We start from the raw sequence: 13,383 nt of genomic DNA on the forward strand, positions 1-13,383 counted from the left end.
AATCCCCTCTACTCACAGACTTCCGAGTATCCGGTAATCCTGTCCCTGGAGAACCACTGCAGCATGGAACAACAGAAGATCATGGCCGAACACTTGACTTCCATTCTAGGTGACGCTCTGCTCACCAAACCTCTGGGAGACCAGGTTCCCACCACCTTCCCAGCACTAGAGGTGAGTAGTTTTCAAGCACGTTTAGTGACCGAGACCATGGAGGTGAGCCTCGCCTTTAAGTCATAAAAAGTCTTGATTCACATAATTTACCTGTTACATTCTTAACAAATGGCTTTGGATAGGATTTGGATAGGATAGGATAGGTGTGTAGCTTAGCGTGATGGGACTCCATGCCTGAGATTGGAAGGTCACCGGTTCAAATCACAGGACCGGCAGACTGATGCTGCCATTGGGCCCTTGAGCAAGGGTGCATTTGGGAGTTAAGATGGGGTAGGCGAAGTCATCATGGGAATGTATAGATGGTTGATTTTTTGCTCCCGTTAAATACTGCCACCTTTAGGTCTACTGGTGTAACTTCAGTTAAAACCTGCCACTTGCTCTTCAATCAAGGTACCATTCCCTAACATTGCTATCAGCTATCCAGACCCGCCTTTAAGGCACCTTCCCTGATAAATCCATGACAGAGGTGGGTTTTCTTTTTTGGGGGGGGGGGGGGGGGTATAACTAGAGAGATACAGGTTTAAACAAGAAACAATTACAGACGATGAAGATAAATATGCCTATTTCACTGAATAATACCAGGCAGAATTTTCCTCACCCCGCTTTGCAGGTTAATGTCTCAGACCAAACATCCTTTTGGACCATCACCACAAAGTGGGGTCTGTTGGCCTCGCTGGAAGGCGCTGCGCGTGCAGCCGAACACCAGGCGTCTATTTGTGGTATTTACTGAAAGCAACCTAGAGGGTGGACAGAGAGGGCAGTGAGTTTAGGGCAGGGTGCCCACAGTTTGGATAGGAGGGGGTTTTCTGGAATCACCCAGAAGGAATTTGTGGAATTCATACAACTTGTTTTCTTTTCGGCCACTTAGTGCTGAAATTTGTTCCGTCTCCGTTGGACAAGTGGCGAATGCGTGACTTTTCTGAATTCCCCCTCGAGTTGAAATGCATGTTGTGTCCAGACATGATTTCTGACATATATAATATAATCCCAGGGATATCGCAGCACCACATTCTGGCAGCATGGTATCTACTGACATCAGGGAGAAGTTTCTGGAACGACATCAGTGCCAGGAAGCTTGTCAGCTGACCCCCACCTTAAAGAAAATGCACCAACTAGGGCAGAATGTTGTCAGCTAGGAGAGAATAGTAAGGTGTGCAGTGTCACATCAAAGATGCGTAGGGAGCTACTTTTGACTGTTTATCCAAATATAACTCATAATAACTATGATCATGTTTTGACTGCAAAGAATTTGTAATTATACATTGCATAATAGTCTACCAACCTCCAGCTGGCCGCCGGCCGAGTGTAGTTTTGTTTATCTGTGTCCTACGCAATAAACTCACGCCCACTTTGCTTGGACCCTGTTTACATACCTCGCATTCACTTTGTGGAGCTCAGGACTTTACTTGTTTCCACTGAGAGGCTATTTTTTATCTATTTTTTATCATGAGCAGACTATACGGCGTATTTTTCCAATTTGTTGCAAAAGTCAGACATGACAGACACAGGTTAAATGGCTGTGACCTGGCCTAGCAGATAAAAAAAAAGAAAAAAAATCTTACCCCTGCTATAGCCATGGGTGGAGAAGGAGAAGGGTTGTATGTGATCCAGGGGCTTCCTGCCCTCTTGAACAAGAGCTGTGGCGTTCTGTCAGACTCGCATGGCGTTAAGGCCTGTAACAGGCATCATATTATGAAAAGTTTGCGCCTTCTGAGACATTTTACAAGACACAGCGTGAATGGACTAAACATTCAGAAGCAAGGATGTTATATATTTTCATTCATGTTGCAGCTGACAGATACATATTCAGGTATTAATAGGATATGAAATGGGGGCCTGTTAAAAAAAAAACTGAATCGGTCGGCTCCGTCGTAGCATACAGGTTGCTGAGAGATAACGACCCTCCCCTTTAAGAGGTACTGTGTGAGCAACCATGTGACCCACTAGGAGCTGAAGGGCCGCTTCCTGATAAAGGGGAAGAAGCTGAACAGCTTGGAGGACGCTTTTGCTGGTAATGCAGCAGGCGAGGAAACAGTGTCTGAGGATGACGAAGCCGCAGACATACTGACAGACGAAGAGAAGAAAGAGAAGGTGAGCTGATACCTCAAGGTCTGAGCAGGAAGGATCGAAGGGTAGGGTTAGGGTCGGGGTTCCAAAATACCCAACATGCCCCGTTCATTCAATTTGCAGGAATCTAAGCTGAAGCTGGCAAAGGAACTCTCAGATCTTGTCATCTATTGCAAGAGCGTGCATTTCCACGGGTTCGACCATACAAGGGACAACCAGGCTTTTTATGAGATGTGCTCCTTCAAGGAGAGCAAAGCTGAGAAGCTGGCTGTAGATTCAGGTAGTGCATCCAAAAGGACGCTTGGCAACACCAGGGTGTGCCAGAGGAACTTGATGGTATCACCGACAGCATGAACAGTACATGGCATTTAATGATAATTCCTTGGTCTCCTAACGGTTTGATTGAGATGTTCTCCATATCATTCCAGCAAATGAATTCATTCACCACAATGTGAACAAGCTCAGCAGAGTCTATCCAGCAGGCTCAAGAACTGACTCCTCCAACTATAACCCCGTCCCTCTGTGGACCGCTGGCTGCCAGATAGGTACCTGGCCTCAAACTCTCCTTAAAACTGATTTCCACCCTCTTTCAGGCACTTCTACTGAGCAAAAGACTTCATTGCTTATTTATCCATGATACTCATTAAGTTGCCTCATCTTTTCTCTTGGTCTGCAGTGGCCTTAAACTTCCAGACACCCTCTGCTGAGATGGACCTTAACCAAGGGTTGTTCTTGCCCAATGGAAAGACTGGCTACATCCTTAAACCAGCCTTCCTGCAGGACGAAGCAACAGAGTTCGATCCCATCACGCTCACAAGGGGACCCTGGCTGCAGCACAAGACCCTCCATGTCATGGTGGGTGACCACATCAGGCTCCCCTAATGCTTGTTTGGTCAAGCCAGTACCTTCAGGCCCTCAAGTTAGTGTTGACTTTCTCACAGGCAAACAGGGTTCCATGTATTACCACCCTCCCCAAACATCAAACCACCATTTTACCACAAAAGGGTGGAGCCATAATCCTATGGCTGTTCCCCCAGTTGTTTATCAATTCTAAAGTCTGTGCTAGTGGTGAAGTCATGGATATGTATGTCTCATCAGATCATCTCAGCTCAGCAGTTGCCCAAGCTCAGCAAGAAGGAGTCATCCATCGTTGACCCCCTTGTGAAGGTGGAGATCTATGGTGTGCAGCAGGATTTGGCCAGCAAACAGACGCACCACATCGACAACAATGGTAGTCATCTTCTTCCTCCTTTCTGTTCCCCTACTGGGAGCCTGTGTGTTCTGGCCTGTGCGAAAATACGGGGTTGTTAGGAAAAGCCCAGAATGAATCATGCCAGAATCGTGCTAAACACCCATAGACAGTGACTGTTGCTTTGTCTCCCCCATTCCATATCAGGTTTCTCCCCCATGTGGAACGAGAACTTCCAGTTTGAGATTTGTGTGCCTGAACTGGCCCTGGTGCGCTTTGTGGTAGAGGACTATGATGCTGTCACTCAGAACGACCTCATTGGACAGTACACCGTGCCCTTCTCCAGTTTACAGAATGGTGAGTCGTCCTCTGGGCTTGCAGACCTGCCCTACCTCCACCTGAAATGTGATCTCTTTGCCCGCAGTCTGTCAACACGGAATACATGATTTCAGTTGGCCAGAACCATATTTGGAAATTTGTAAACTTTGTCTTTTGCTTAATAGGGAAAAGACAGCAGAAAACGAAGAGGAATGTTTTGGATATTTGAGAATTTATCAGTCTGACAACATTGTACTCATGGTTCAGGCTCCAAAAAAAATCCATCTTACGTGTTGTTTTTTTTTTTTTTTTTTAAGTATGTTTTGCTCACTTATGATGGCACTCCTTACTCTTCTCCCAGCCTTTCAGTAGGGGCTACACCCAGATGCCCAACAAAGCAGAATCCAAGTGTTTTCTTCCACAGAAGTCTGACTTAAAAATAGCTCCACCAATCAGACCAGCCTTTGTGCTCTGTGTCAACATGGACATTGAAGACACTTTTAAAAAAATAATAAGTTCAGGGCAATGTTACTTTCCTTAGGGTGAAAACGGTGTCACGTTTGGGGAAACTCAAAGTATGAGACCTTCAAAGAAAAAGGGAGCCCTTAGGGATATCTGTGCTGGGCTCTTGAATTTCCCTTCCATGTGGTCGCAGAAAGATCAGCAGGCCTGCCAGCTGCAGGACTATCAGCGACGATCTTAGACTTGCTCTGTATTTGAAGGCGGCACATTTTTTTAGCCATTAGCAGGTAGTATCACATGAGGATTACTTGAGAGAATACCCAGTAGCAAACATTGTACATTAGCCAGAATTATCTAATTGAATGAAAGGAATCGTAAAGAAGTAGTAGTGAGACTGGTCACACTATCCGGTGAGGTCACGCTTCTCTCTGCATTGTTGCAGTGAGGCCTGTCCTGAAACTTAACGTCGACCTGCTGGCGTCTTTCACGGCCGGCCAAAGTCCAGATGGCAAGCACATTAACAAAGCTTTCTCCTTTACCCACAGGATACAGACACGTGCCCCTGCTCAACAACTGCGGCGACTTCATTCCCTCAGCCAGACTCTTTGTGCACATCATGGCCGTGGACGGCGACTAGGCCCCGTCCACAGAGTCCCTAGTCTGCACGGTGTCTGAAGCAGCAGGCCATTAAGCTTTAGTCATACTGGACATGTTCTCTCTGTCGTTTTCCAGAAGTAAAAGGCAGCATAATAATTTCTGTAGAAAACCTTGTCTATCATTTTTATGTTTCTAAACTGGGGGTATGAAAGAATATCCAATACCCTCTTTGAACAATGAGAATAAAAGTTACCGGAAGCAGATACAGCCCCCCCAAAAAAGGAAAAAGGCAAAAAAGAAACTACAGCATCTGACATGTTAGCAAATTAACACTATGCATTACCATTTATGGATGCACACAGGAAGTACAGATTTCACTGGACAATCACATTACAGTTGATCAGTTATTCCGATGCATTATATCCCATTTCCTTCTGTGTATTATCAGTGTTTTTAAAAAAGGATATTTAAATGATGCTTAACTTCCGATATGCACTATTTCTACTAATACTAATATTTTAGTGGGTTGTGTGTTAAAGGGGCCTAAACTCCTTCAGTCCTGGACTGAGGCAGTCTACATTCAAAGGGTATGGATTGATCTGTCCTGCTTTTGAATATTGCCTATTCATGAGTCAATTTATGTAGCCTGCATAAATGTATTTATCTGTATTGATGTACATGATCTACAGCAATAATGTATAGACCCATTAAATGAATTACATAATCACTGGTCTTACCAGAATTATGTTGGGAGCGGACTTCAAAGCCTCATGCATTTCTGTGGTGCGGTTAACCCGGGATAAAACAGGACCAGATCCCTATTGAACGAGTCCAGCTACTTAATTGGGAAATCAGGAATTGAAAAATCCAGCTCATCTAGAATCAAGGGCTCTGCAGAATGAAGCCCAGATGTCCAATTCAGCAGAGTCACCTTGGTCACCCATTTCACGTTCTTTCTACTGTGTGCACCCTCTCCTATATACAGTATATGTATTGTTTTCTGAAATAAACTGATTTTGTAAGAATAAAACTGCTGAACCACTGACATTCCTCAAATACACGGGTTTCCTCCATGAATATACCGGAGAAGCCTTTTCGAAAAAAGAATCCGTGTATCATTCATTCTTTTTCTAAATAAAACCGAAAGTCAAAAACACTTGTTTTTTCAATATTAGTTTCCAAAACCAATATGCGAAAACGGATTAGGACTATGTCATTTCCGATTTTGTGCTCAAATTAAAAAAAGGAAAAAAACGGGTAACACACATTTTATTTTGGTTTTGTTCATGCAACACAAGAGGCGTTACCCTCGGAAGCGACAAGTTACTTCCGGAAAGCGTTTTAGTTAAATCGTGGTCACATTTCACTACGTAACCTAATGCATGAGTTTCACTTAGGCCACTATACATCTGCTGGAATGGCCAGATAGTTTAACTGAGGTGTTGAGATTAATTTTAACATTGGAATATAGCTGCCGCCCATCCCGTATTTTATGGGATCGCCCCAAATTGAAAAACAAAATGCGGTGTCCTGTCTTGAACCAATATGCAGTGCTATCTGTGCAGTATTTGATGTTCGACACTCCTCCACGCCGCCTGCATAATTCAGATTTTATCGTGAGGGAAGACCCAGTATTTTATCAGATTGCAAGTGGCAAGCATAGGTTGGAAGGAACTACAAACACATTCTTAAAATTTTGCAATGCAAGGAATTATCAGCGAGCGGTTCTTCTGCAGAACATCGAGAGATAGGGCGCTTTACCAAATTCCCTCATTTTAGATAAATCGCGGCCACGTTTTAGTAATTCGTACCCTCATTTTTGTTATATTGTGGACACGTTTTACTAATTCGTTCCCACAATATATTTAAATGTGGTCATGAAATATATTATTTTTATTGGTAGGCGTATATGTCACGAGAGGGACTCCATATACAAATTAGGTTTGATAACATATAATTTGTTCAGGAAAATGAGCAGCAGATCACACAAGTGGCAAAGATTTAATGCAAATCATTTGCCGCTGCTTAGAGTCTGCCATTAGATTGTTAACATTATTCATATCATACCTATCACTTTCTCGTACTAACCAGAAAGGGTCTGTGGTGGCTGCAAAGCAGTCCCAAACCATACGTATACCCCATCCAGGGAAAAGCAACATACTTGCATTTATATACAGCAGCGGTCACCAACTGGCTGACTCCGGCCTGCATCCAATCCATCACCTCTCCAGTCGGCAAATCAGTGGGAGGTCCTCTTGGTTGGTGTAGTTTACTGTCTGCACTTTAGTTGCAGTGGACCTTGCCTTTGTGTTGCTAATGGAATTCGGCCCTTGGGAAAAAATAGTTGGGAACCCCTGACATATGACGTATGCTTTCAGGAAAGATCTGGCATAGTTTAACTCACTAGTCTACAAAGGCCTGTCTGATTGTCTGACTGGCTGTCAGTAAATCTGATTTACAGAAAGAGTTTTCCAAAATTAAACAGAATATTCTGCGTACAATTGTGACACTGAAGGCTGGGCCCATTTTGGCGTTTCTAGTGCAGAGGTTTGTCAATATTTACATGAAATAGCTCCCCCTGGTGAGAAAGTAGAGAAAATTGAATTTGGGGGTGTTTACATACCAAATTAATTTCAACGGAAACAGAGACAAATCCAAGAAAGGCATTCATGTGTTTTACTTCCCCCTGCGGTCCAAACTATGATAATGCACCTAGAAAAGAAGAGATATTTGACAGTACTCATCCTGCTGGTCATGACAAGGCAGCAACACATTCATTCACAGAGGCTGCCATTAAAAACAAATGGGGCCAAAGACCCCATTTGTAATAAAAGTATCAATACTCACAAGACCCTTACCCACCGTGCGCCATGTTCATTCAATAAATCAAATTTTTATTTTTCAAAACAAAGAATTTGAACAGGGTGCTGAATTTAATACTGTATTTGTAATGAAAAAGCCTCCCTGAGGCGCAGAGTGTGCTATGGTGTGCTGGGGAGCTCAGCAGGGACAGCAGAACATGCCTTTAGTCACAGCTCAGACAACCTCTGATTAAGGAAGCAGAATTGAAACCTTTCAACACATTAGGTCAAGCAGGACCAGAAAGAACAAAAGCTGTTACATAAGAAACCACAGTGATTTATTCAAAAGACGTGACTCTGACTAATTATATGGGAAAGTTGACATTTGTGGAAGTTTTTATAAATGCTCTGTAAAGAAGCATATTATTACTACCGCTACTACATTCAGGTAGGGGATGCTTTCGTCCAAAGCAACATTCCATCGCTTGCTCAGAAATTTGTGTCAAGATAAAGGAGGAAGTGCTGTATCTGTACAAATCTAAGCATAAATACCTTTTGAATGAAAATATTTTTTTCATTGAGTTTTTAACTTGGCTCATATGTCTTCGTTGTTGACCACCCAAACCCTGTTAGCAGTTCATGCTTTATCCCTCCTAGCAGGTACTCCCCAGGGCCGACGCTGAGCTCACCACAGGCCCCATCATCTCAGAGATGCCCCGACCACTCATTCGGCCATAATGATTTTGTCCTTGTCAAAGTCACTCAGATCTTTATCCCTGTCCATTTCTTCTGCATTCAACATGTTGACGATGAGTAGTGAATGTTAGGTTACCCTCTAATAAATCCCAGATCTTGACACAAACAGTTTTTACAAGATAGTCACTTCACGTGGAGGTGGTCGTAACTTTTTGGCAGGAGTGTACAGTATTTACTACATTTAGGGCCAGATGGAAGGCTTCTAATAAAATTGAGTACTTACTGTATACGTAAATGATTTCAGACTCAACCCACAAAAGCGCAAACTGCATTGTATGCACTATTTGTTCTTTACTTTACATTGCTGACACTCACACACTTATACAATAAATTGTTTCAAAAACTCACCCCAGTCTCCTCCTCCTCACCACACTGCCCTGTGCGACTCCACAACCTTGCTTAAGTCCATGTGTCCAGCAGCATCGCACCATTCAGGAAGTGGCTAGCCTCAATGGATTGTGCAAAAAGTAGAGCGCCATTAGCGAGGTCATGAGGAGGTCCTCAAAATCAAGAAGCATCCAGACCCTGAGGCCCTGTTGCTGTCAATGCCTAATGCATCTTTTTTTTGGAGAAATAAAATCAAATGTAAAGCCAGCGGTGCCCAACCTTTTTTTTTTTTTTTGCAGTAATAATTTTACAAAGAGAGGTTGACCACCAGCTGACCACCAATGAAATAAAGCCTTATCCATTAATCATCTCGCAATCGACATGGGAACACTGGGTTGGGCACCCCTGGAATAAATATACAAATTCAGAATATCTAAACCAAAAATCCAATGCACATCTTTGTCTTGCATTATTGTGATATTTTGATAGAGGCAAGAGTAGGCTCCTGCGTTTGGAGACACTTAGCAAGCGTCTACATCAGAAATTAAGACTTTGGTCTGGCTGCTCACACATTGGAAGATTAACAAGAACCTTTCCTGGTCCCCCTTGAAACTTACATTCCTGAAAGCATGCAGAAGGGGGACAAGAATCACCACAGGGTGCAAATACAGCCGGGAAGCCCTGTGGAGGACACTGCTTTGATACAGTTGGACTTGGAGAGGCCAGTCATGTGGCAGGTGGAGACAGGGATACCACAGAGGCATCCAATCACCTTCACCGCTTCCTGAAGACCAGCCAACCCTAAGTCAGCACACAGGACCAATGTTGTTCTGTATTCGCAGGAAAATCTCTTAGAAAGAACGATAACTCATTATTTACAAGGGATCAAGAAAAAAAGCAAAATAAGTGTGGCCCTGTCAGAACTCAGAACATCACATTATAAAGACAAGAAACCACTGAGCCAACTTCGCCATGTGGACCCTCACAGTGAAGGTAAGGACACATAGTACTGGTGAAAGTAGTGTTACTGTGCTGTTACAGCACCATTTAAACAAATAATGGACCAATCACCAATTCAGAGCGTCTCCCAACCCTCAGCCTTCTACTAACTGTGACTGAAAAGGCAGACATCTTACAGACCTCCTCATGTTAGTTAGGTAGCTGTTTTCCCATAAAACCCCCCCCTTTTTTAAAAAAACTGTCAGTTTCTAATGTTCAGATACAAGTTTAGAATTTTCATTGCAAGTTGACATTTGCTTTTTTGCATATAGAGACACTCTTCTACTTATGAACATTTCAAGTTACGAACGGCCGTCCGGAAAGTAATTCGTTCGTAAATAGAGGAGCGTACAGGTATCTGCTGCTTTACGAATGTTCATTTTATGCCACTTTGCTTTTACAACAAACTTATAGGGGCTGGACGATGAAACTGTAATACCTGGTTTTAGACCACAATAATTTTTTTATTATAGTGTACAGCCTCCTTTTGCAGCCAATACAGCATCAGTTTGTATTGGGACTGACAGATTCAAGTCCTGCACAGTGGCCAGAGGAATTTTCAGCCATTCCTCTTGTAGAACAGTGGCCAGGTCACTATGTGACGCTGGGGGGTAGCTATGCATACAGAATCACCTGACAGAATCGGAGGCAGGATTATTTCACAGGGGTCCACAACACCTTCTTAATAAATAAATTGCAAATGCCCTCAGACTTGGGACAAACAATTACTATTACTTTAGGGAATTAATCAAGGGTGTTGTTAACTTAACTGTAGATACCTAATTATGAAAAAATAATTATGCTCTTCAGGGCTGAGCATCATGTGCTAAGGTAGCATTCCCTCGTTCTTCTAGCGACTTGTAACGATGTTGCAAAATATGAGTCTTGATTAATTCCACTTTATATAATTGGCAGACATTTTTATCCAAAATGACATACATTTCTTTGGTGGAAACAGTGTCAGACAGTCCCCGGAGAAATTAGAGGTTAAGGGCATCGCTCAAGGGCCCAAGAGTGGAATCACTCTGCCAACCCTGGGATTTGAACCAGCAACCTTTCGATCACAGGCACTGCAGCATAACCTACAGATACATTTAAAACACAATTTTGCAATTCACAGACAAGGGTCTCCACACGAAAATACAGAAAATTGCAAGCAGTAAATCTCCGCTAGTGTATACAAAAAAAAACGTTAACATTTCTTGCTTCATTTGACAATGCTGAATGCTATTGTTAAATTTTGTCTAGCCCAGTCCTCACCGCTAGAATTCCACCACACGTCAGGAACAGTGCGTAATGTCTGACTTTCAAAGTTATGCAAAATACACAAGTAAGAAGGCTCCTTTCATCGCTGTTGATCCACATAGACCCTGACAAAACAGCAAGCTTAGGTAGCAGAGGTAATGGGAAAAGGTGTCAAATTCAGTCTCATCTGCTGGTAATAACTGAAAATGGAACCACTGTATTTACATCACAATTACACCTGGATTACAGATAATATTGAATAACTGAGGAATACCAATTGTGACTCAAACATTAGATAGATGTCTGATCTTAGCTGATGTTGAGAAATCTCACCAGGGGGAGGGAGGACTACTGATCATGACAGACAGGAGCCATGGGAGTCATGGAGACAGAATATTTCTCACAGACTTATACAAGCCAAGAGACTTCACTAGAAAAATCACTGCATGTCACACAATCCAGCTCTCACTGAAGAAACCAGTCTTATCTTCTGATAAGGGAGAGATAGGACAGATGACACTGATACTAAGACACGCTGGACTTTTACTCTCTGGACCTGAATTACCTCTTTCTATCAGCTATATTATATTTTAATTTGTGTGTGTGTGTGTACATACATACATACATACATATATATATACACATATACATACATACATATGTATATATACACATACATATATACACATATATATATACATACACATACATATATACACATATATATATACATACACATACATATATACACATATATATATACATACACATACATATATACACATATATATATACATACACATACATATCTATATATATATACATATCTATATATATACACTATGGCAAGCCAAACAGGAAATATTTAATCATCTTTGATATATATGGAATGAAACCCGATATATATATGGAATGAAACCTGATATATATGGAATGAAACTCGGAATATATGGAATGAAACCTGATATATATGGAATGAAACTCGGAATATATGGAATGAAAGTCGATATATATATAATGAAAACCGATATATATGGAATGAAACCCCATATATATATAAGGAATGAATGTCGATATATATATAATGAAACTCGGAATAAATTGAATGAAAGCCGATATATATACAATGAAACTCGGAATATATGGAATGAAACCCGATATATATGGAATGAAACCTGATATATATACAATGAAACTCGGAATATATGGAATGAAAGCCGATATATATGGAATGAAACCTGATATATATACAATGAAACTCGGAATATATGGAATGAAACCCGATATATATATAATGAAACCCGATATATATGGAATGAAACCTGATATATATACAATGAAACTCGGAATATATGGAATGAAACCCGATATATATATAATGAAACCCGATATATATGGAATGAAACCTGATATATATACAATGAAACTCGGAATATATGGAATGAAACCCGATATATATATAATGAAACCCGATATATATGGAATGAAACCTGATATATATACAATGAAACTCGGAATATATGGAATGAAACCCGATATATATGGAATGAAACCTGATATATATATAATGAAACCCGATATATATGGAATGAAACCTGATATATATACAATGAAACTCGGAATATATGGAATGAAACCTGATATATATGGAATGAAACCTGATATATATACAATGAAACTCGGAATATATGGAATGAATGTCGATATATATACACAATGAAACCTGATATATATGGAATGAAAGCTGATATATATACAATGAAACCCGGAATATATGGAATGAAAGCTAATGGTATCGCCCTTGGTGAACAGATCGAGTGAACGCTGAAAACTGCCTAAAAAGTTTTTTTTTTTTTTTTTTATTATCTTTGTCGTTTATATGATGAACAATTTCTATCTTTACACCGAATGTCTGTAAAATTTACATTTTGAAGAACTGCTGTTCGTACGCTAAAAGCTAAGATGATATTGAATGAAAAGTATGATATATATACAATGAACGTGAAATTACAGATAGGCACTGCTTTGGTCAACTTCGTTGGGTCTTCCACTTCAAGGCGCGCGATGAGGGAGGCGTATCACTGTGATGCCTGAAGTCTAAACATAGCAGAAAGAGCGCGAGCTGTAGTGCAGTGTCTTTTAAACAAAGAAGGTTGTATAGAAATTGTTGCAAATGCATGCAGCAACAGCACTGTCATGCCCCGATCGTCCGCTCCTTCCGTGTGCCACGCCCCCTCGTTAAGCCCGTGTGGAATCCCCATGTGATCAGTTGTTTCTTGTTGTAGTCATTAGTCTTTTGTATTTGTCTGCATTAGGTATGTTTTCCCCAGTCCGGTCATTGACGTCAGTTCTTGGTTTTGTCTTTGTTTGTGGATGTATTTCATTCAAAATCATCTTAGCTTTTAGCGTACGAACAGCAGTTCTTCAAAATATAAATTTTACAGACATTCG

General features: G+C 41.4%; 1 protein-coding gene and 1 long non-coding RNA gene across 3 annotated transcripts in view; one reads left to right on the plus strand and one right to left on the minus strand.

Annotated features, from left to right (window-relative positions):
- The window catches only part of LOC111849737 (1-phosphatidylinositol 4,5-bisphosphate phosphodiesterase delta-1-like), a 20,690-nt gene extending 14,856 nt beyond the window's left edge, over nt 1–5,834 (plus strand). For both annotated transcript variants that reach the window (XM_023822875.2, XM_023822874.2), the window contains exons 8-15: nt 19–171; nt 2,119–2,262; nt 2,362–2,518; nt 2,667–2,783; nt 2,915–3,093; nt 3,337–3,469; nt 3,635–3,784; nt 4,753–5,834. In XM_023822875.2, the coding sequence (XP_023678643.1) occupies nt 19–171; nt 2,119–2,262; nt 2,362–2,518; nt 2,667–2,783; nt 2,915–3,093; nt 3,337–3,469; nt 3,635–3,784; nt 4,753–4,844 (1,125 nt within the window). In that variant the 3' untranslated portion in view covers nt 4,845–5,834. The remainder of the gene's footprint in view (nt 1–18; nt 172–2,118; nt 2,263–2,361; nt 2,519–2,666; nt 2,784–2,914; nt 3,094–3,336; nt 3,470–3,634; nt 3,785–4,752) is intronic.
- On the minus strand, nt 1,733–10,974 carry LOC111849738 (uncharacterized). Its single transcript, XR_002839626.2, has 4 exons — nt 8,710–10,974; nt 7,428–7,516; nt 6,966–7,133; nt 1,733–1,844 (listed from the first exon to the last, which is right to left on the minus strand). It is a non-coding gene; the product is annotated as an uncharacterized lncRNA (long non-coding RNA).
- Nucleotides 10,975–13,383: the final 2,409 nt, after the last annotated feature.

This window comes from Paramormyrops kingsleyae, chromosome 4 (assembly GCF_048594095.1).
Source record: "Paramormyrops kingsleyae isolate MSU_618 chromosome 4, PKINGS_0.4, whole genome shotgun sequence".
NCBI lineage: Eukaryota > Metazoa > Chordata > Actinopteri > Osteoglossiformes > Mormyridae > Paramormyrops > Paramormyrops kingsleyae.